The following is a 22,052-nucleotide window of genomic DNA, read 5'->3' as shown; positions in this document are numbered from 1 at the left end:
CTGCGAATCAGTCACATTGAACTGGAGGGCACATAGTAGAAATGACTAGGATAGCACTGTAATTTCAGAGTAAATCTTCAAAGGAACAGGCCAAAAGGCAGATAATTTCAGCATGGCAAAAGCTGTTAAATGTGAACAGTTTGTGGGTTTGTGTCTCTGCTAGGAACCTCCATACCAAATATGGTATTTAATGTCAATAAGAAGAACTAAATACTGATAGTAACTCAGTGGCCAGAGTCAGGAAAAACTAGATGGTGGTTTATACTATCTTTGCAAACATATGAGATGGTTAGCTGTTGCTAAAACTGCTTATAAACGGTAAAAAGAAGTCTAAAGGACAGAAAGTCCAGCACCAACTCGACTGCAATTTCCATAGAAAATTACATTTATTCATTATATTTTCCCTTTGCCCCATCCCCAAAAGCAGGACTAAGGACAAATTTATTTATTTTGTTTATTAATTTATCTGCAATATTAACACAAAGCCTGTAAACTGTCAGGAACTTTGGGTGGCTTAAAATGTTTAAATTAAAACAACAACAGTAAAACCAACCACAAAATAACAATTTAATAACACACAATTTAAACAACATTTCAGTTTCAGCTGGTCTCACCAAGTTAGATTTACAGCTCTGTGCCAAGTTGGGGATCATCTGGTTGGACTTCTTTCAAATGGGATTAGTTATCCCCTTGTCTTCCCCCTTGTATAATTTGTGAACCACACAAAGCAGGTGTCAAAGATGAATCAATGCCAAAACCACACCAGCATCTGGGACAAAATGGATCTGCTCAACTTCTTCCTGTGAAGGAGATGCTAAGCATAATCTCAGACCTGTCACTCTAAGGTAGTTTCAGTGTTAGAGGAACAATATTGTCCTAGATACTTCGAAGTTTAATAAATAAACTTAATAAATATACAAAAAACACCAACCAATACAAATAACATTTAAAAACACTAAATAAAAACCACACTAATAACTAAAAAGTTACCCCAAACTATTAGCCAGCCCAGCATAAACTCAACATATTAACAATTTGGAATATTGTATAGTATTAGCAGTCTAATTTATTTCAACTAGTGAAGGCTGCAGAGAGAAAAAATTTGTCTTTAAGGCCCACTTAAACATGAAGTGGGATAGAGACAGTCTGATATTGTGGGGAATTTAATATGCTGCTCCTTCCACCCTGTTTGGAAGGTGGGAACAAGACCTACATGAAAAGCAACAAGTAAGGAAACAAGTTCATTACAAAGCAGATACTGCTGTAAGAGCTGTTGTAGCCAGGTTTCTTTATTTTTTGAACATATATTAATTGATGGTGACTCTTGGACACCTGGAGGATGTCCTCAATAGGACTGCAAAGTTTAGAACATTTTCATTAAGATTTGGGCTATATGGTGAGCTTTGAGAAGTGTACACACAGTCTTAGAAACAAAGCTTACAAACAGAATCATTGTAGAGTCATGTTAATAAACCTTTCTCTAGAGACCAGGAGCATTTGTAAACAGCACTCATTGCAAACTGGAAAAACATTTCTTTGCGGAGTGAAGTAGTTTCCCCATCATATCCAGCCCACCCCACCCCCAGTGCAGCCCAGAGTCCCACCTTCTCAGCTATGTGAAAATATGGATAATTCAATAGAGTTTGTTAGCATTTTCTGAAAGGTAGCTTCAAGCTGAGGGTAAAAATTCAGCCCAAAGCTCTCCAGTGCCAGCTGTTTGGTTTGTAGGCAGTTGTTTGGAAGGACTAGCAGGCTGCTTTGAAAAGCAAAGTTCAGATGAAAACATTCTCTCCAAGCTCAGGAGCTGCAACTTTGCCCTCCTTGTTGAAATCATCGATGGGGAGACCTTTAATTTTCCTTAGCCAGGCATTTTTACACTCCTTTTCTCTGTTTGCTATAACCTTGGTCTTCTGTGCCTGATACTCGTGCGCCTTAGCTTCTTCATACTCTTTCATCTGTTGGGTTGTCAAAAGCCGGAACCCAGAATTGAGCCGGTATGGGTTTGGAGTGTGGGTGAAGAAGAGTTTGGGTCGCCGTGGTATCATGTCTCTATCGGGTTGGGCAATCTTCATTCGGGGCACTTTGATGGATTCGACAGAGCTTGTAAAGTGACCAACGACGTGCCCTATGGCAGGTGGAGATGGTATCTTTGCCTGGCGAGAAATCTTTCCCCCTCTGGCCAAGTTGCTGCATGATTGGGAACGTGTAATAGTGGGGGCTGGGATGAAGGATTTCACCCTGCTTCCAAGCAAGGAGTTCTTTAAGCTTAACTGCAGCGTTTTGGTTTCATAAGGTGTGGAAATCCTTTCCATGCCGATCATGCAACGGGCAGCCTTCAGTCGTTTCAGCTGGGTTGATGGATCCATTTTCAGTTGCTCTGGACTTTGGGCACCAGGGGTCTTTTGGGGCAAATTTTTCTGGAGAAAGGCAGGCCCCCAGGCATCTTTGATTTTCATATTGTATGCCATGTTGGCACTGACTTGGTCTGTCTGGTAGGCATGCTGCATTGTGCTAACAGTGAGAAGTATCTGGTCACCAGACAGGGGACCATGGAAACGCCTCTTCTTTATGTGCTTTATGAAAGCATCAGCATCCTGGCCCGATGCAAAGTTGCTGGCTAAGGGCTTGTTTTCCTCTAACTCATCTCCTGTTTTCAAAAATAAAAGTGAGATGAGTGAAGATTAGCACCTGGGGGAAGGCAGGGCAGAACTTGGAGCACAGGTCTGGGCCCCTACTTGGTAGATCAGAAGACCCCCCAAATGAAGTCTTTTAAAAATCCATGGATTGAAAGAGGAACCTATGGGGATCAGGAGCTCCACTGTCAGAAGAGCTAGAAGAAGAGTAGCTAGCTTCCTGCTGAATGCTTCCCCTCTCCTCTCTCTGTGAGACTGGGGGCTGTGGTTTGTGCAGGATAGGGGGGGGGGCTGAATGACTGAATATGGGTAGGTGGGTAGGGGCCTGCAAAGCCTGATGAGTAGAGCAGGATGGGGAGAAGGCTTGGGTGTTTGTTTGAGGTGGGGAGGAATAAATCATGTTGGATGGCACTTTAGTTTTAAGGGCGAAAGTCCAAAGAGGGAAGGGATATGACTAGGAGGAAGGAGTGGTGCCAGATGATAAGCTTGTTGCTCAATGGCTCACAAAAATGTGGAGCTCACTCTGCACATTACCATGTAAAGGAGGGCCCAAAGTCTTCAACTCACCTAAACTGCAGCACTGGTATTTACTGTGAGATGAATTCATTGTTGCTGATGATGTCAAAGTGGTTGCCATGGTGCGCCAAGACAAGCACAGTTCCAGGCTACTATTATGTCATGCAGGAGTGTGAGGTGGATGTTATGGAGACAAAGGGTAGAGTACGTGTTTGACATTTGTACGATCTAAAATGTATATTGGCTCTGTTTCTCTTTCTAATTTAACATCCCTTAACCTGCTGCTTTGTGGTGCTTTGTTTATCCCATTTCCCACCTGCCTCTTTACTATTTCACTTTAACATGTAGTAAAGGATATTCCCATGCCCTGACCCACATTTTACTTTCCCCACCCTCACCTTCCGTCAGTCTGTTTTAAAATCTACATTCCCCCCTCCTGTTATGCCAAGTCAATCGCAGGTTTTTTAATGGATCTCTGATGGACCATAGAGCGCTTAGTGGAGGGAAAGATTTTTATTTGAACAAAATAGGCTTCTCGTGTAAAACCTCCCCAGATAATCTATGATCCACCCTCTTACACAAAGAAACAATCACAAAGAAGCAATCCCCACAATACCTTCACTCAGACAACCCACATATAGCACCAGATCACCAAATCCCTTGTTCCAGCCATGGGGGGGAGGCAGCCTCAGGAACAACAGCGTCCAGTCTGTGATGCAGCAACGTTGACTATGTTGCCCCGCACCCAGACTCTCTGCATCAAATGCCTCCACGGCCGCCGCCTGTGGTGATTAGGGCTCCTCCCAGCAGTGGCGTAGCGTGGGGGGTACAGGGGGGGCCGGCCGCACCGGGCGCAACATCTGGGGGTTAGGGTTAGGGGGCACAAATCCACGGGTTAGGGGGCGCAAATCCACGGGTTAGGGGGCGCAAATTACTTGCCTTGCCCCGGGTGCTGACAACCCACGCTACGCCACTGCCTCCCAGTCCCATAATCTGGGCAATCGAGCCCGAGCTTGGCCACCCTCAAGGGCAGGAGTGCTCCTGCGAGGACATGCGGCCTTCAAGGAATGGTTGATTGCGCAAGGCCAATCCTAAGCCTGCTCGATCCTTCTTTGGCGTTTCCACTACACCTCCCAAATCTACAATTTGCATACTGTTTATTTTGAGTATGCTAATCAGCTCTAGTGGCCTAAAGCTGGACTACAGGAACAAATGGCACCTTTAAATGCAGCTGCACATTTTCAATACACCATAGTTCCTTACCTACTAGAGTTGTTACAGATTTTGAATGCGCGGCAATAGAAGAGAGTCTAGTCTGCTCATCTGGCTTCATTTCCAGGGTTACTACATTTTCGCGCATCCTGGGAAGAGGTTCCTTCGAAATTTGATAACGAAGAGCTAGAAAAGAAGGCAATAAATCCGGGTGCTGTCCAAAGAACACTTATTGTGAAGGAAGTCCTACTGAACGCAGTCAGACTTTCTTCCAAGTATATGAGAATATGGCTATATGGCTGCAATCTTCAAATGGCTTAACTCCAGAGTTGTGTCTTGTGGATCAGTGGGACTGTGCATGCCAGTGAGCTTGGGCTTATCAGTTTTGTGTCAGTTACAAACATCCTGAACATATATGAGCAATGTATCACTTGATATCTGTTTCCTCTCTCCAGAAATTCTAGTTAATTGGAATATTGTGAAATTAGAAAAATGTGAAAAGTAGTCTGATAGGACTTCTTCACCAAAGGGATTATCTAACTACTGTGCAGTTGGTCTTGTATAATTCTTAAGAACTTATTAGAACACATTCAAAAGGAGTACTTCAGTAGAAACCCGTCTTACTCTTCATTATTCCAGAGAACCAAGATCAAGCCCATCTTGCAAAACTACACAAAGATTTCTGATGAATATTCCTAGGAACCCAGAAATATCCAGCCTTTCTTTCTGTAATGGAGGTAGGTTTTATAATTTTTTAATGTTGCTTTTAATATATGTGTTATATGTTTATTGTTGTTAAGTTGCTTTGAGTATCTTGTATATGAAAAAAAGAAAAGTGACTAATAAGTTTAATCAATAATAACCTAGGAGAATGTCATCAAGCAGAATATGACGCCATCTGATGAAGGGAAGGTGGCCCTAGATTGTATATTTTCTAGTCTAAAAGCCACATTTCCTCATGGAGAACTTTTTAAGGGTCACGTGACAGTCTTGGGTGTGGTCCAAGTGGGTGAACAATGGATGTAACTTTTATCTTCCTACAGTAGCTGAGACACAAAAGGGCTAGGTTTCTGCATGTGCGCCCATGCACACACACACACACACACACAGCCACGTGTCTCCATCCTTCATCCAGGCAAGTAAGAGGTGTTATCTTATTGTAAGGATGCATTGCAGTCAGGGCTGGATTTGGTCTCTGGGCATAAGGTCCCCCAATCCTGCTCACAAATCCATGATTATATTACATGAGTTCCGCTTTTTACCTATCCAAAAAACAGTATAAAGCAGGACATTGCAGATCGCTTGTGTATTAAAACCTACAGATAATTCATTCTATCTTCAAACAGCCACCAATGACCTGAAATATCCCCGCACAGCCATCTGTTTTGCATATGTACCCAGAACTGGTTCATATGCTCAGATTTTGGTTGTTTTTGCTTTACCCTGCAGCAAACTGAGTGGGCAAAAGGAGTCTGATTACTCGGCATTTGCACAACTCAATGGCTGCATTGGGGTGTCATGCTAAAGCATAGTTTGATGAACAAGCTGGAGTGAGCCGCTGCAAGCCTCAGGTTTGAAAGGTCACCCATCTTGTCTGGTACAGCCATGAAGAGGCACTTGGAAGCTCTCACTTCTGCTTAGCCACAGCTTGTTGAGTTCTCCAAACCAATAAGCTGTGCTTAATGTCAATGTAGTTCAAAGCTAGCTTGTGTCAAATAAACCATCGCTAATGTCAACCATGGTTTTGCAGTTGGGGCAAAACAAGCAAGCTGTGGTTGAGCAAAACCTTCCAAACTCTTCTTTGTAGCCACAGCAGAGTGGCAGGGGCAGTTGTGTGAGCCCAAGGCTCACTGCAGCTTGCTCACATAATCCTAAATGATGATATATCCTTCAAACTGAGGTCCCCGGATGTTGCTTGACAGCAGTTATCATCTCTAATCATTGGCTAAACTGGCTGCATATGATATGAGTTATAGTCCAACAACATTTGGAGTACAGATAGATTTTTCATTCCTCTTTGTGAGTGATAAAAGGAGGATCAGACCACCCTTTTACTGCATGTCAAATGCAACATAGATCAAATGTGATGCTTATCATCACAGAGTATTAGAATTTAAAGGAGAGATGACCGAGGCTGTATACAAGCCATCTAAACACCCTGGAAGAATTTGTAAAAGGGTGAAGAAGTCCCTCCCTTCTTGACTCCTATCAACACTTGCAGGATTTCACCTGCCATTTACCGTATTTTTCGCCCCATAAGACGCACCGGCCCATAAGACGCACCTAGATTTTTTGGGGGGAAATAAAGGAAAAAAATTTTATTTCCCCCCCAGGTGCGCTGCGCTACACCAGGAGCTTGGGGCGTGCTGAGCTCAGCACGCCCCAAGCTTCTGCGTGCCGGCAAGCAGTCCGCTAGCCCTGGGAGAGCAGCGGGGCTCTCCCAGGGCTAGCGGATCACTGCGCTACACCAGGAGCTTGGGGCGTGCTGAGCTCAGCGCGCCCCAAGCTTCTGCGTGCACGCAAGCAGTCCGCTGCCGCCCCAAGCCTCGCGCACCCGGCAGGAGGTCCCACCGGGTGCGCGAGGCTTGGGGCGGCAGCGGACTGCTTGCGCGCACCTAGAAGCTTGGGGCGTGCTGAGCTCAGCGCGCCCCAAGCTTCTGCGTGCGCGCAAGCAGTCCGCTAGCCTTGGGAGAGCCGCGGGGCTCTCCCAGGGCTAGCGGATCGCTGCGCTACACCAGGAGCTTGGGGCGTGCTGAGCTCAGCGCGCCCCAAGCTTCTAGGTGCGCGCAAGCAGTCCGCTGCCGCCCCAAGCCTTGCGCACCCGCTGGGACCTCCTGCCAGGTGCGCGAGGCTTGCAGACACTCGCCCGAAGCAGGGGGAGCCCTCCCGAGGGCTCCCCGTGCTTCGGGCGACAGGCTGCCGCCCCAAGCCTCGCGCACCCGGTGGGACCTCCTGCCGGGCGCGCGAGGCTTGCAGGCATTCGCCCCATAAGACGCACCCCGATTTCCCCTTCATTTTTGGAGGGGAAAAAGTGCGTCTTATGGGGCGAAAAATACGGTAACTTAATACTTGATGGGCATCAGGAGCAGTACCTGCAGTAGAATTTCTGAAGTATTTCGTCGACTTCCGAGTAATGTCATAGGAAAATACTGTTCTGGTGTTGTAAAGCTTCCATTTATTCCTGTGGGACCGTTTCTTCCGCCCAGAAAGTAAATGTGGCGGCATTATTTGCAATGCTTTGTCGTCAAATTTGCTCTTTTCTTTCCTTTTAGTTAGTTGTTCGGAAGCTAGTGTGTGGTCCCACACTACTTCCTCAAACTGGAACATAACCACACTGCCCAGTGCATTGACCAGTAGCCTAAAAGAAAGGCAAAGGTAGTGAGAAAACACCATGGCCAACTGTCAGAAAGTACCAAACATGTAGTGCTATAAAGTGAGGAGTGAGGCATTATTAGAACCTTCAATCTGCAAGGAAGGAAAGGTGGTATGGATGTAGCTTACTGCCACACTGCCTTTTCCTGCAACTAGTGACATGATTTGATTTTTTTCCAAATGCAAATAGCAATCACGTGGCGGGGTGGAAGACTGAGAATTATAGAATTGTAGCAAATGGGGGAGGAGAAATTTTAAACTCTCGTTCCCTTGGTGCAGTCCTAATGAAAATTGCTCCTCTAAAGCTGTCATTTGCATGGGAATGGTTCCGTTGGTTTCATGTAGATGTTAAACAGCCATAGGGGATAACATCAAACCCTGAGGAACCCTGCACTGAAGACTCCACAGGGCTGAAGAGCACTCCCCAAGCGTCACTCTCTAGAAACATCCATCCAAACAGGACCAGAACCACAGCAAAGCAGTGCCGTCCACCAGCAATTCAGACAATCACTCCGGAAGCAATCCAAGGCCCTTCACATGCCAGCCCACACATTTCCTCAGAAATGTATATGACAACCTTTATTATTTAAGAACTGGGAAATAATGTCTGCAACCTACGTGTTTTCCACTATACAGAAGGACACGACGGGGTCACCTCTGCTATTGGCTCTCAAAACTCTCAGGCAGGTCCCTGTCAGGAAGTTGAATATGCGTATCTTCCCATCCGCACAGCCACTGATGACTCTGAGATACAGAAATCCCAGGGACAGAACCTCCCTACAAACAAGGAAAGTTGTTGAAATACAGCACTTGCTCTTATGAGGACAACATTGAGACTGTAAGGGTGTCTTGGTGTAGAATGATGAATTAACACTCCTCAAAGTAAACAAATGGAGGATGTGTTTTACAAGGAATATTCATGACTGAGGTGAAATTGGGGGGGATTATTACTAGTACAACTTTGTCTATTTGCACAAACACGTTGAATGCACATAATACAGTCAATGTTCATTAATTTGAATTAGTCTATTCTGAGTAGAACTTAGTGGAATACCACCCCTAGTTCCTATCCTTCCCTCATGTGTTACTCTGAGCAGAAAATATGTCAAGCAAGTGCTGTTTACTAGGAAAATGACAAATTGAGGTTTAAACAGGCTGCCACCTGAAGTGAAAAGTTACTGCAAGAACGCACCCGGATCAGCAGAGCGCTAAACGTAAGCAAACAAAATGTGAGCCAATTTACTTTTAGGCAGTTGAGGGAGAAAGAAAGTCAACACCGTGTTGAAGGATTGTATGCTGACATAAGGGGCTGGGTGGAGAACCGCCTGAACCGAGAACTGGCATTGGCTCGAGTCCAGAAATGCTAGAGGCACCTTCTTCTATGTGCCAAGGCAGGCCAGCAGGAACCTGGGAGAAGTGAGACAAACTTAGAGAAGAGGACCACAGAGAGTACAGCAAGGGTAGGTGACTCTTCAACTATTGTTGGACTCGAACCTTCATCAGCCCCAGCCAGCAAGATCACCATCCCTGGAGTACAGCCTAGTGAATGAAGAGGCACAACTTACTGCCTTTCTGGAGTAAAGTAGTCTGATGGGGATGGAAAGTGAAAAATGGCCACCATCTTTCAGAGGCCTGTAACCACATGCCAGTGTGGTGTAGTGGTTAAGAGCGGTAGTCTCGTAATCTGGGGAACCGGGTTCACGTTTCCGCTCCTCCACATGCAGCTGCTGGGTGACCTTGGGCCAGTCACACTTCTCTGAAGTCTCTCAGTCCCACTCACCTCACAGAGTGTTTATTTTGGGGAAGGAAGGGAAAGGAGATTGTTAGCCGCTTTGAGACTCCTTCGGGTAGTGATAAAGCGGGATATCAAATCCAAACTCTTCTCCTTCTTCTTCTTCTCCTTCTTTCTTGCTGTATCCTTTCATCATTACCAGCTCACAACACACACACTTTTGAGATGTGATATAGACTAAATATTAACTGAAGTGGTAAATCCCATGAACAGCTTTAACGTAGAGGACTTTGAAGGTGGAGACAAGCCATTCATAGTAGAGTCATGCTAGGTTCTGTGGTCTTAGGTTTGCCATCTTGGAGGTGGGTGAGAGTTAAAAGAAAAGATGAACCTTGTATGGTTCAAAAGCAGAGAGCTATCTCATCTCGTACAGAAGGGATTTTGGCAATGGGAAAGATTCACAGTTCCAGTTAGCTTTGTCCTTTATAAAAACTACTCCAAACACATAAGGATCAAGAGTCATTGCTAAGGACATCACAAAGTCTGCAGCTTTTTGACTGCAATAAACAATACCTACATGGGGTGTCTGAAAGCCCCCAAGCATCTCTTGTGATTTCCGTGCATGCTCCATCCCAGGATATAGCCGTCATTGCTTCCTGTCACAAGATGCCACTCATCAAACGACAGGCATGTCACAGGGCCCAGATGCCCTTGTAAAGTCTGGAAAATGAAACATACTTGTTTTTGCATGCTCTTTAGAGGCTTCCAGCAACCACAGAATTATGATGCCATTGTTTACTTTGTTGGTGGTAAAGATGTGACTAACCTCCACTGGCCGCCTGTTGCTGAGTGCTAAGCATCTAACCTACCAGAAATGTCAGCTTTCTTACTGGAGTAGAAGGAGATCAATATAACCCCTTTAAAAGGGAGCAAGGAATCATTCAGACTGATTAGGCTAACTTCAACCCCAGGAAAAATTTTAGAAAGCATAATTAAAACTTTACCTGTGATTAAACGAACAAGCCCTGCTGAAGAAAGACCTGCAAGACTTTCTCACAGAGGTTTGCCTCACCAAACATTCAGAATTCTATGAGTGTGTCACAGACATGATGTATTGCAATTAGCAACCACTTTTGGTGAAGTTGTACACTAAATACCTATTGCTGCCCACCTAGAAAACCCCTGCTGCCAGGGGCAGTTCCCATATTTCACTCTGAATGAGTGGTCACTGTAAGCCAGCTCTCTTCTGATTGTTTGACGCTTGCCTGGGTTAGTCCCTTTGCTATCCCTGTATTCATGAAATGCCAAAGAAGCTTGAAAGGTCTCGCTGACCTTTCTCTGTGTTCCCAAGGAAGATAGAGCCCCATTGTTTGCATACAAACTTTTGGCAAGAGCAGTAGAGAAGTATGGAGGGCCATGTTACCCTCCCGCCCGCCCACCCCGGCCTGAGTTTCCCCACCACTGCTCTGACTCCACCTTAAATGTGTTGCTTGGTGCCACATACTGAGCTGACAGCATTTTCAGAGTCGGCCACTGCGTTTTAAGTCTTACCTTTATCAGTATACATGTCTCAGCATGCCACACTTTCACTATGCCCTTATCGCAGGCACTCACAACATGTGTTTCATTCATCTTAGCAGCCCAAACAATAGCTTTGTGTGCGAAAGTCTTAACGCACTTTCCAGTTTCTATATCCCACACTGTGAAAAACACAAAAAGATGCCGTTATTCATTTTCAGCACAACCCTGAGCAGTCTCCTGTTGCCATTAAGCTGAGTGCAGGATCTCAGAGACCTTGCCAAAGACACAGACAGGCTGGGAGATGGACAGTACTCTCTTGCAAAAAAAATCTCTACAGGTGGCAGCATATTTAGCAGCAGCATCTGCTCCGAAGAGTCACTCAGTCCCCTTCCCCCTGATGACCAAGCAACCCCCAGCACTTGCTCTGGAAGCAGAAAAGAAAATCCCAATGAGGACTGAGCAGCCTTAGTGGCCTTCAGCCAAAATAGAATGCTGAGTGTCTACCGGAGAGGAAAAATGGAAAACGGTGTGCGTGAACAGTCTTGCTTGACCCCTTGCAACTTATGGAGGAAGGCATATTGGCACCTTGAACTGGAACACTCCTGTTAGATACAGTGCTACACTGATTCTCGAACTTAATCTGTCCCGGGAGTCGATTTGACTCCCAAAACTGTTCAAAAACCAAGTCGCAGCTTCTGATTGACTGTAGGAGTCTCCTGCACTCAAGCAGAAGCTGTGTCAGACATTCAGCTTCTGAAAAACACTCGCAAACTGGAAAACTTACTTCTGGGTTTGTGGCATTCGGGAGCCGATTTGTTTGGCAACTATGCTATTTGAGAACCAAGGTACGACTGTATTGAGGATGCACTGCAACATGTTATTCTGCAATAAAAGGTAAAGTTAAAGGACCCCTGACAGTTAAGTCCAGTCGCATACGACTCTGGGGTTGCGGCGCTCGTCTCGCTTTACAGGCCGAGGCAGCTGGCATTTTTCCGCAGACAGTTTTTCCGGGTCATAACTAAGCCGCTTCAGGTGCAATGGAACACCGAAACCAGAGCAGCACATAGAAACACCGTTTACCTTCTCACCAGAGCGGTACCTATTTATCTACTTGCACTTTTTGGCATGCTTTCAAACTGCTAGGTTGGCAGGAGCTGGGACCAAGCAACAGGAGCTCACCCCATCGCGGGGATTCGAACCACTGACCTTCTGATCAGCAAGCCCAAGAGGCTCAGTGGTTTAGACCACAGTGCCAGTAGGAGCCTTCTAATGACTACAGTTCCCAAGATTCTTTGGAGGAAGCCAGAAGCCATGTTTGTTTAAAGTGGTATGATTCTACTTTAAAAGTACCTTGACGATGTGCTCATAGTTCTGCATTACATTAAATTTAGTTCTGCATTAAATTTAACTATAGTATGTAGATTTTCCCATATTTCCCTAGGAGACGGACAACGTTTTGCTTACATTTTGCTGTGCAGTCTTTGGATCCAGACACAAACTTGCTCTTGTACAAATCCAGGCAAGTGATGCTTCCTGTGTGGCCATTGAAAATTTTCACACACGCCCCAGTGAGGATATTCCACATTCTAAAAGATATGGATCAAGAGGATGAGAAGAAACAAACACTGAAGTTGCATGTATGTTACCAGCTTATAATATAGCTAGGCTGTTTCCCCCATCAATTTGGATCAAAGCGGGTTTAGGGGAAATTGCATCAAAATGCAGTATTTCTCAAGAAACAACAGAATAGATGCGCATTGTGGCCAACATGGTGTATACATTGCTTTCCAAACTAGTAGCGGAAGTGCATGAGATGCTGAGTAAACAGAAGCATGTACACAGCCAGAATATAACGACTTATTAAAATTTCAAGCATATCTAGATAGGGGTGTAACCAAACAAATGGGAATAAATATCTGGAAGCAATATGCTTTGCACAGTCTTTCTCTGTTTGGATTACGATACTGGGGTTAATGCTTCATTTCCCCCTTTCTACTATGTAGCCTACTAGTGTGGTGTAGCCAGTGTGGTGTAGTGGTTAAGAGCAATATACTCGTAATCTGGGGAACAGGGTTCGCGTCTCCGCTCCTCCACATGCAGCTGCTGGGTGACCTTGGGCTAGTCACACTTCTTTGAAGTCTCTCGGCCCCACTCACCTCACAGAGTGTTTGTTGTGGGGGAGGAAGGGAAAGGAGAATATTAGCCAGTTTGAGACTCCTTCAGGTAGTGATAAAGCAGGATATCAAATCCAAACTCTTCCTCCAAACTCTTCTACCAAATTAGTATGGGGATTGGCAATATGTGGCAATGGCCAATCCAAGGTGAGATTGAATTGGTAGATATGTGCATGAAAATTGCTTTAGGTTCTGACATTCCATTCACCTATCTTCTTGTCCGATCTGTTGGTACCAGGTTTTATAGCTTGTCTAGTATGTACTAAAGTTTAAATAATTTGATGATATGGGTATGATATATTATGGAATACAATGTAACACATGGCACTATACTGTTGTTGTTTTTAATGCGCTTTCTGGGTTTCAATAAACAATGTTCAGAAGCTGACACTCCTTAATGAACTGGAGCCACCAACAAATTAGTCAACCAACAATTTATTTGAAATTCTGCTAGTGAGTTGCAAGTGCATTGCTGTTTCATTTGCTGTTGTGTTCTGTAGTTTGTGGATCTATATTTCATTACAGTGCGAAGTGCCCTGGAAATGGAGAATGAAGGATGGTATATAATAATTATTATTTTCTTAAAAAAATAAAATACATTAGCTAATTCTGGAGCTCTCTGACTCCAACCATCATTTGCTATGGCTCCATCCAGTGTTGGAATGTACCTCTCCACAGATTACCCCTGAGCCCTCATCCTTGTTGTGGGAGTACATAACTTATTTTAGACTCAAGGAGCATAATAATACAGTGTGAAGTATTTGTAAGCCCCACCAGCAACGAAGCACTCAAGGGACGTTGAATTAAATGGGCCGCAAGTACCCTTAACACCTTTCATATTTTGCCTTTCCCCCCAAAAATGCAATGTAAAGATGTTAGGATCAGCACAGCTCACCTGATGCTGAGATCATAGCTGCCACTCAAAAGCAATCCTTTCTGTTCATTGAGGTACACAGCCCGGATGCTACCAGCATGTCCCAGAAAGGCAGGAGGGACATAGCGCATCTCATCCACATCCATCAAACGGACTTTCCGGTCCACAGAACCAGTGGCCATCAGCTTCCCACCACCATAGTGAATCACTCTGTTTGGATCCAAACTGAAGAGGAAGCGAAAGTTGAAGGGAGAACCTGGTTTTATTTGATAGACTTATTTCTTTCATATCCTGCCTTTATTCCATGGTGGATTTCATCATGACAGCTAATATAGTATTCCCAGGAGGTCCCCCATCCAAGCAGCAAACAGATCCAGACCTGCTTAGCTTCATATGCCCTCACACCAGATCCCAGTATGTAGCAACAGATGCAACACTAAGCAAACATTCATCTGGTTTCCTCCAAGTGTTTTTGGCCTCTAAGAAGGAACTGAACTGGACTACTTGCATGTATTATGGGAATGTACGTTCTACTTGTACCACTTGTGCCAACTTATTCAGAGGCAGGAAGCAGATAAAAGACACAGAGAGGTTTCCCTTAGCATGCTGCTCCTGGGAGTAAAGCTATATGTGTTCACTATTTTGAAAATATCACCAGAGGTTCATGGGTTTACAAAATGCCCCATATGTTGTGGAACATTGGTTGTTGTGAGGCACATCTACAGATTTTTGGGGGGAAGGAGGGTGGAATGAGGCAAAACACACTTCTTGCCAGGTACACATACCTGTCTATTAGAATCCGGACATTATACCCACTGCAGAAGACATTCCGTTCTTCCAACTTGACAATGTCTACCTCTTGTCCATGATAAGCTTTGCGCAGGTATTCATTCTCCTTAAAGCAGAATGAGAAGCAGTGATGACTGGTGATATGAGAGAATGACAAACGAGGAAGTAGGTAGCCTTCTGCTTCAACTGGCAGAAATGGGCTTTGTCTCCACCACCACTTCCATCGTCAGAAGCCCCCTCTACCCAGTATAGAGAATGTGCTAGGGCAAGACAGGTACGCAGACTCCCACCGCAAGCTGTGCACACATATGGGCTATTATTCCTTTCTTTGGGAAAGAAGGAGCATAGCTTCAGGTTGACACAACTTCACACTTCACACTTTCTCCCTCTCTCTCTCTCTCTCTCTCTCTCTCTCTCTCTCTCTCTCTCTCCAACAGAGAGATCAACCAATGGCAGAGAACTGAATAGGGCCCAAGAATTTCCCACCACCTACTCAAACCCAATCCAAGAAAATCCAGGAATGCAGAACACCCACAATGCACCTTTATGGTTACGATTAACTTGGCCTTGCTTCGGATGATGTCACCTTCAGAGTTTATGCGAGGAATGGCAACATTGACAATTTTGGCATAGTTGGAAATTGCTCCTTTAGGGCATGACCCCTGCAACAGAAAGAAGACAAAATCATTTAGTTAAATATGTCAGCACTGAAATGTTAGGACAAAAACGGCTGCAGTTGGTGCAAGATAATGCTTGGCCTCTGCATGGGAGGGCAGGTCCATCCTTACTGACTGCACTCCACACATTATGACTGCAAATACGCAATACATTGAAAGCACATGATTTCCCCCAAAGAATCATGGGAACCGTAGTTTGCCCTTCAAAGAGCTACAATGCCCAGTACCCTTAACAAACCACAAGGGTTGAGGAGAATCCCACAGTACCTGCAGGAATGCAATCTCACTTTGGAGAGCACGATTTGCTATCATATCCCTCTTGATTAGTTTGACCAGGAAGTCCCAGTGTGCACTCACGAGAGCACATCTGTTCAAGGATTTCATGTCCAGCATTCCTAGAGAAACACAAAGAGAAGCTTGTTGCTCTGTTGCTTCCTAAAAGTGAAGCATTAGAAAGCTGCTTCAGGGACTTATTAAGACATGCTGAAGCCCCTAAGCTTTTGTCAAGTTTAAGAGGCCGGGAAACATTTTTTTAAAAAACACAACAAAAAACAGAAAAGGCAATGGGAATAGAAATAACGAAGTTTAATATTGGCATATATGGTGGTGGCACAGGTAAGGCTATAACAAAAAACTAACCATCTAACCATGGACACCTTATAAAATACAGCTATTTCTGCACAAATTAATGAACTCAGTATGACAAATGTGTAGCCATTAAGTATATTGTTGTCATATCAGAGCAATATTGTATGTTTTAGAGTCTGCTTTCCCTGTTCTCCTTTTTAACCCATTATGTAAAACATTAAATTTAGTTTTTAAAAGAATGTATTTAGAGATTCCTCATAATCTGAAACTCTTGAATGTAGCTTAATTTAGCTTGTGTATAAGTAAATCTGGCACTGTGAGGAAGGCAAGAGGTTCTTACGCAATATGAACTTGGACAAGTGGATGGGCAGACAGCGAATGAAGTCTTTGAACTTGTTGATTTTGAAGGGCTTTGTGGGATGGGTGGGTACAGGCTCCGCGACATTCAGTATGATAGAGCTGCTGGCGGCTTCATCCATGTACTCTGACATTACTTCAGACATCTGATCTGACTCTTTGCTCCAAAGCCTTTGCAAACGTAGACGACCTGCGGAGTGGATGAGAAAACCAACCAAGGGAATATTACAGAGTGGCCATAAAAAGAACGGGCAGGATAAGAATCTTAAGTTACCCTCTATAGCCCTGCAGTGAACACGCAGCCTGTGCCTTTGAGCAATTGGACCTCCTCATACACATGTTATATATGAACCATGGCTTTGTAGGTGACGTAGCCAATGTCTCATACAGTCCCACATCTCAAGAGGGGCTATGCAACACCAGATTTCCATTATGCTAACTGGGTAGTAGCTGCGATTATTTACCAACAAGATGTGACTCCTGGAGAAAACCCAGGAACAATGAAAAGTCATGGATTGACATAGAAGTGGTAGAGCTGCTGCTTCACAGGCAGAAGGTCCCAGGCTCAATCTGCAGCATCTCCAAGTAAAGACCTTGGAAGAGACCCTGGTGTGAAATCATAGGGAGATGCTGCCGGTTGCTGGGAACAACACTGAGATAAACAGACCAATGGTCTGTCTTGATTATCACTAATCTCATCAAAACATCCACTACTGTGATTCTGGCTGTTATCTATAATTACAACTGGCGGAGTGGATTGCTGGAAGGGGAATTAGGTGGAATGAGAAGAAGAGCAGAGCAGGATGGCCCGCCAGAGCTACAGGGTGGTGCAGCTCAGGGGTATCAACAAGCCTTGACATAACTTGAGTGGGGAAGGCTGATCTCAACTTTCTGATTGAGAGTTTCCCAACCATGACCTTGGGATGGCCAGCATGGCCACAGAAACTATGCTGGAGAGCCAAGACTGCCACCAGAGTTGAAATCACAAGGAGGCAGTTAAGTAATGCCATAGCATGTTTTGTTCAGGCTAACAGTGGCATTGCCATCAGTTCCCCACCCACCCACCCACCTGCTCATACTGGGTGGACCTCTTTTGCTCCACTGGGGTGCCACTGTTAGAAGCAGACATTGACATTTGGCTGGAAGACAAAGTCTAGTCTATTGGATCAGCTGCAGAGGTTGGTGGGGTTGACAGCATGAGCTTTGTTGTACACTGCTCTTGTGATAAGGGATGTCATTAGTTAGGGTAATTTGACAAAAGGGAGATGTGACCATCTCCCAGCCCCACCACAAGTTTAACTTCTAGCCTAAGGAAGAACTCTGGAGCACTTGAAAGCTTGCTCACTATTCTGTGACATTTTGGCTGACCCAAAAATAACTATGGATTTTGCATATTAAAAGTGGCATATATATACAGTGGTACCTCTGCTTACGGACGTGATGCATTCTAGGGTGCCATTCTTACCCCAAAAAGTCCGTAAGTAAAGCGCCACTTCTGTGCACAAAGTGGCGAACCTGGAAGTAAACACTTACGCGTTTGCTGTGTTAATACCCAGAAAAAATGCAACGTGAACCTAACACAACTAGAGGTATGACTGTATTAGGAATGGGAAATGGATGGATGGATAAACAGAATTAAATAATACCAAATAAGTCACTCTTCTCTGAAGCAACCCCCGAGGTAAAACCAGAGGTGTGAGATGTGAGGTGGCTCCGAACCTGGGAGATAGATTTCTCCTGCTTCTTAAGAGGAATCACATCCTTGCTTGTTTGATCTTCATCTGGCACAGCTGGAAAGATTTAAATCACACAGGAGATAGAAAAAAATGAAAAAACAAAACAGTAAGAGACAAACAATCCACAGGAAATGATTCTGTATCTAGGTTCTTTGCTCATTGGTCTGCAACCAAAGGAAGAGCAGTTACAAGCTACACTTAACGTGGTCCTCTCTGAAGTCAGGTATGGGGAAGTTATGGCCCTCCAAATGTTATTGGACTCCCACTCCCATCAGACCCACCCAGAGGTGATGGCAATTGAAGTCCAGCAGCATCTGGAGGTTCCCCACCACACCCACCTTTTCACGTGAACTTCTGAATGTAACTGGATCCTTGGCCAATGTAAGCTGGGACAGTTCATTCAGTTTCGCTGGTTGCAACTAGGATGCTGGCTGCCCCACACATATCTATGCAATGAGGATTAGCACAATAGTAAAGGATACTGTCCATTTCCCCCTCCACACATTACTGGGATGTCTGGTTGAGAGTCAGAGATAGCACCTTCAGCTTCCTAATGCATTAGTATTACCTGTTTTGTTGTCCGCCGATTTGCAAGTGGCCTCATCTTGGCTCAAGAGGATGCTAACCAGGTTGGCAGCCATCAGCAACAACTGTGAGTCACACATCTGCAGCAGAAGCAAGAGGTAGTTTGCTTTGCTCCAGAAACTGGCATTTAAGAACCACTTCCAGAGGTCTTCCATGGCATGCTCCAGTTTCTTCGGATTAAGTGCCCGGTCCAAGGTGGAAGATGCTGCGAAGCTGGAGCTGACGCAGGAACGGCTGTAGGTGAAATCCTTGCTATTGGTGGACTGCAGGAGGTTCCAGGCATACTTCAAGAGGTCTTGGCTTTGGAACCGTTTTATGATCCCCTTCAAGAATTGCCCCTTAGAAATATGGCTGGCCCGCACAAACCACTCTCGGGTGGAGAGAGCCTTCCAGGACAAGATGCAGGATTTGCAATGATAGCAAACAGGCACCAAGTCTGTTTGCTTGTCACACCGCAGATCTGGAGAGTACTCTAGTTTATATTCCAGGAGCTGTGGAACCACTTCCACCACCGGGTGGGTCTTCATTGTATTAGCCTGTGTTACACACACACACACACACACACACACACACACACACACACACACACAGACACAAGGGCCACCAGCCAAAGGCAAGCAAGCAGCTTCCTAAGAGTCTCTCTCCATGACCCTAAATCTCTGTCTAGCAGCAACAGTTTTCTGTTTGTGGAACTCGTTATTTTTCAGAACTCCTAGGAGACACAGTTAGTACCATAATTCTCCTAGAACTTGCCAGGGCAAAACTGTCTGCAGCTAACATACCTTATAGACTCTAATAGATGGAGAGAGCTGCTTCTGTATCAATATAGACACAGAAAGATCAAACATAGATCAGATTTTGCCCACAAAATACAGTGGTGGTGGGGGGATGTACATTCCCCCCAATAAACCCACAACCTTTTGAAATCCTAAATTCCTGGGTGCCAAGCCCTGGAGATTAAAAAGCTGCTGCCATCTCTCTGAAAAACTTGGGAGGATATTGGTGGGTCTTGAAGGGGAGGTCTGTTTGAAAGAACCATGTTTTGTTTTGTTTTGTTTTGTTTTGTTTTGTTTTGTTTTGTTTTGTTTTGGTCTCCCAGGTGCTTATGCTTGTGTGCATTTACCAGAAGTGCGTTTACCAAAAGTCCATCCAAAGTTACCATTCGTTTAACACATGTTGAGTTTACTCAAAAGTAAGTCTCATTATATTCAACTGGCCTCCCAGAAATTCTGTCTATTTGTTTCACTGTGCATCTTGGCCTACATTTTCCACTTAACTCATTTAACAGCGAGTCTCTCTCCTAATAGACTTATCAGACTCATTATGATTGAGCACATAGTCTTCTGTGCTGTTTTTGTCTCCATGAGGGAGCACTTTGAATTCACACAGAATCTCATCTCTCTCTGCTTTCAGTTTGGGGAATTCCTTTTGGCCCTCTTCCCAGTCTTCTTGGGATTTTACCATTCTAAAGGTGTTTGGCATCATCTGACTTTAAATCATTTTATGAATTATTTCAATAGCAATAATTGCAAAGGAGAGCTCTGGTACATCGCACTCTTGTTTACATCCCTTACACTGTGAAATCCATTAATTCCTTCCAACTGTCCACTTCGTGTTCAGTTTTGAAACCAGTCACTAATCTGTAATAAGGTCTATGTGCTTACTGCATTACTACTACATTTCCATCATAACTGGTTTGCTTCCAGGTGGTCAATATTCTGTGGGAGGGATTTGATCATATATTAGCACATTTAGGTTTGGGCTGCAAAAGTGGATTGAAGTGTTATTCTGCAGCAAGCTCACTTTTTAAAAAAAGGAACCCACTCAGATTTTTTGCAGTAAGAAGAGTGCAGACCCTCCAAGCTGCCCAGAGTGGCTGGGGCAACCTAGTCAAATGGGTGGGGTATTATTATTATTATTATTATTATTATTATTATTATTATTATTATTATTATTATTATTATTATTATTTAGGGCTCCCTATTTTCATCAGAGGAATGTTGGAAGGTGTGAAAGTGTAGGGTAATGATGAACTGATGAAAGCTCATATAATGCTCAATAAATAGTGGACGTTGCATAACTCTGTGCAAACAAATCTAAATGAATGCTCAACAAACAGTGGGTACTGTGCAGGTTCCAAGCAATCTTTGTGCAAACAAATCAGTGTGAATGTTCAATAAACAGGTTGCCTAGAAGTGGTGGAGACTTTTTCCTAGACCAATAGCTTCAGAGGTATGTGGAGCCACTCTTCAGCAGGAAACAGTAGCTGGCTACTACGACAGAGAACTCAGTGTAAAGCTGTCTGCCTTTTGTAGGCAGATGCAAGATTGCTGTGGTATCTGGCTTGCGGTACCCACAGGAACATGGCTGAGCACCTGAAGACTGATGCAAAGAGTTGGCTTATTTTTTGAAAGAATTTATTTCTGCCTCCCTTAAGCTCTCTTTATCACACATTTGTCAACTAAAGGACGTACTGCTTCTCTGGGTGGTTTTAAACACAGTATTTATATATTTTAAAACCTGTGTTCTGCTTTATTGTAAAGCCTTGAGGTGGGTAAAACCATGCTACTATTACTTACTAGTGTTTATTCTTAAATCTCTTAACTGGCTTTCCTTACAATCAACTAGTGGGGACTGCTGTCATTACATGGGAATTCTAAGAAACCAACAGCAACCCTTTACTGGCAATCAGTGCAGTTTTGAAAGGTTCCATCCACCATTTTGATTCAAAATGGCATCCAGTGATAGACCAAAACCTGCTGCTTGATCTGAAGAGCCACTGTACCAATTTTTTAAAAATATCTTAATAGTTGTCCTAATCAGTGCATTTTTGAAAGACCTAGCTTGTTATTTAGTTTCAAAATGGTGTTCAAATATAGTCAGGAAACTGCTCCTTGACCTCAGGGACGATTGTGCCAAATTTGGTTACAATATATCTTAAGCAGTGTCTAAATAAATGCAGTTTTTTTATTTTTTTAAAAGGTTCAGGTTGTGTACCTTTTGATGTTGTGTTTATTGTTTATGACTACTTTTGTTATGTTTGTACTTATGTTTTTTTGTACTTTGTAAGCCACCTTGAGCATGGTTTTAACTTTGGGAAGGCGGCATACAAATGAAACGATTTATTTATTTATTTATTTATTTAGGCCAAGTTTTTCCACATCTTCTTGTTTCTTATTCAGCCACGCTGGCATTTTTTCATGGGTTTGTGCCTTTTCCTAGCCCTTACTACATATTTCATTTGTGTCTTTGTGCAAATGACTTTAAATTATGTTCACACTTTCTG

At 44.1% G+C, this 22,052-nt stretch overlaps 1 protein-coding gene and 2 long non-coding RNA genes across 4 annotated transcripts; 2 read left to right on the top strand and 1 right to left on the bottom strand.

The window, feature by feature from the left end:
* Window positions 1-1,271: 1,271 nt before the first annotated feature.
* Window positions 1,272-19,445, bottom strand: FBXW10B (F-box and WD repeat domain containing 10B). The gene is made up of 14 exons (XM_081183818.1): window positions 18,750-19,445; window positions 18,092-18,235; window positions 16,429-16,635; window positions 15,768-15,895; window positions 15,366-15,485; window positions 14,820-14,929; window positions 14,056-14,259; window positions 12,451-12,572; window positions 11,017-11,165; window positions 10,043-10,185; window positions 8,352-8,510; window positions 7,454-7,719; window positions 4,413-4,547; window positions 1,272-2,647 (listed from the first exon to the last, which is right to left on the bottom strand). The coding sequence occupies exons 1-14, from the start codon at window positions 19,291-19,293 to the stop codon at window positions 1,773-1,775; spliced, it is 3,306 nt and encodes a 1,101-aa protein (XP_081039944.1). The 5' UTR covers window positions 19,294-19,445; the 3' UTR covers window positions 1,272-1,772.
* On the top strand, window positions 2,599-14,299 carry LOC308581457. 2 transcript variants are annotated; one of them, XR_014005087.1, is made up of 3 exons: window positions 2,599-2,721; window positions 5,001-5,098; window positions 14,109-14,299. It is a non-coding gene; the product is annotated as an uncharacterized lncRNA (long non-coding RNA). The 2 variants fall into 2 exon arrangements; XR_014005088.1 differs by lacking the exon at window positions 2,599-2,721 and adding an exon at window positions 3,303-3,353.
* Window positions 5,461-8,647, top strand: LOC308581462. The gene is made up of 2 exons (XR_014005093.1): window positions 5,461-5,500; window positions 8,370-8,647. It is a non-coding gene; the product is annotated as an uncharacterized lncRNA (long non-coding RNA).
* Window positions 19,446-22,052: the final 2,607 nt, after the last annotated feature.

The sequence above is a fragment of the Podarcis bocagei genome, assembly GCF_964188305.1.
Source record: "Podarcis bocagei genome assembly, chromosome: 2".
NCBI classification, from domain to species: Eukaryota; Metazoa; Chordata; class Lepidosauria; order Squamata; family Lacertidae; genus Podarcis; species Podarcis bocagei.
The sequence above is the reverse complement of the archived record's forward strand: the minus strand, read 5'-3'. Positions and strand labels throughout refer to the sequence as shown.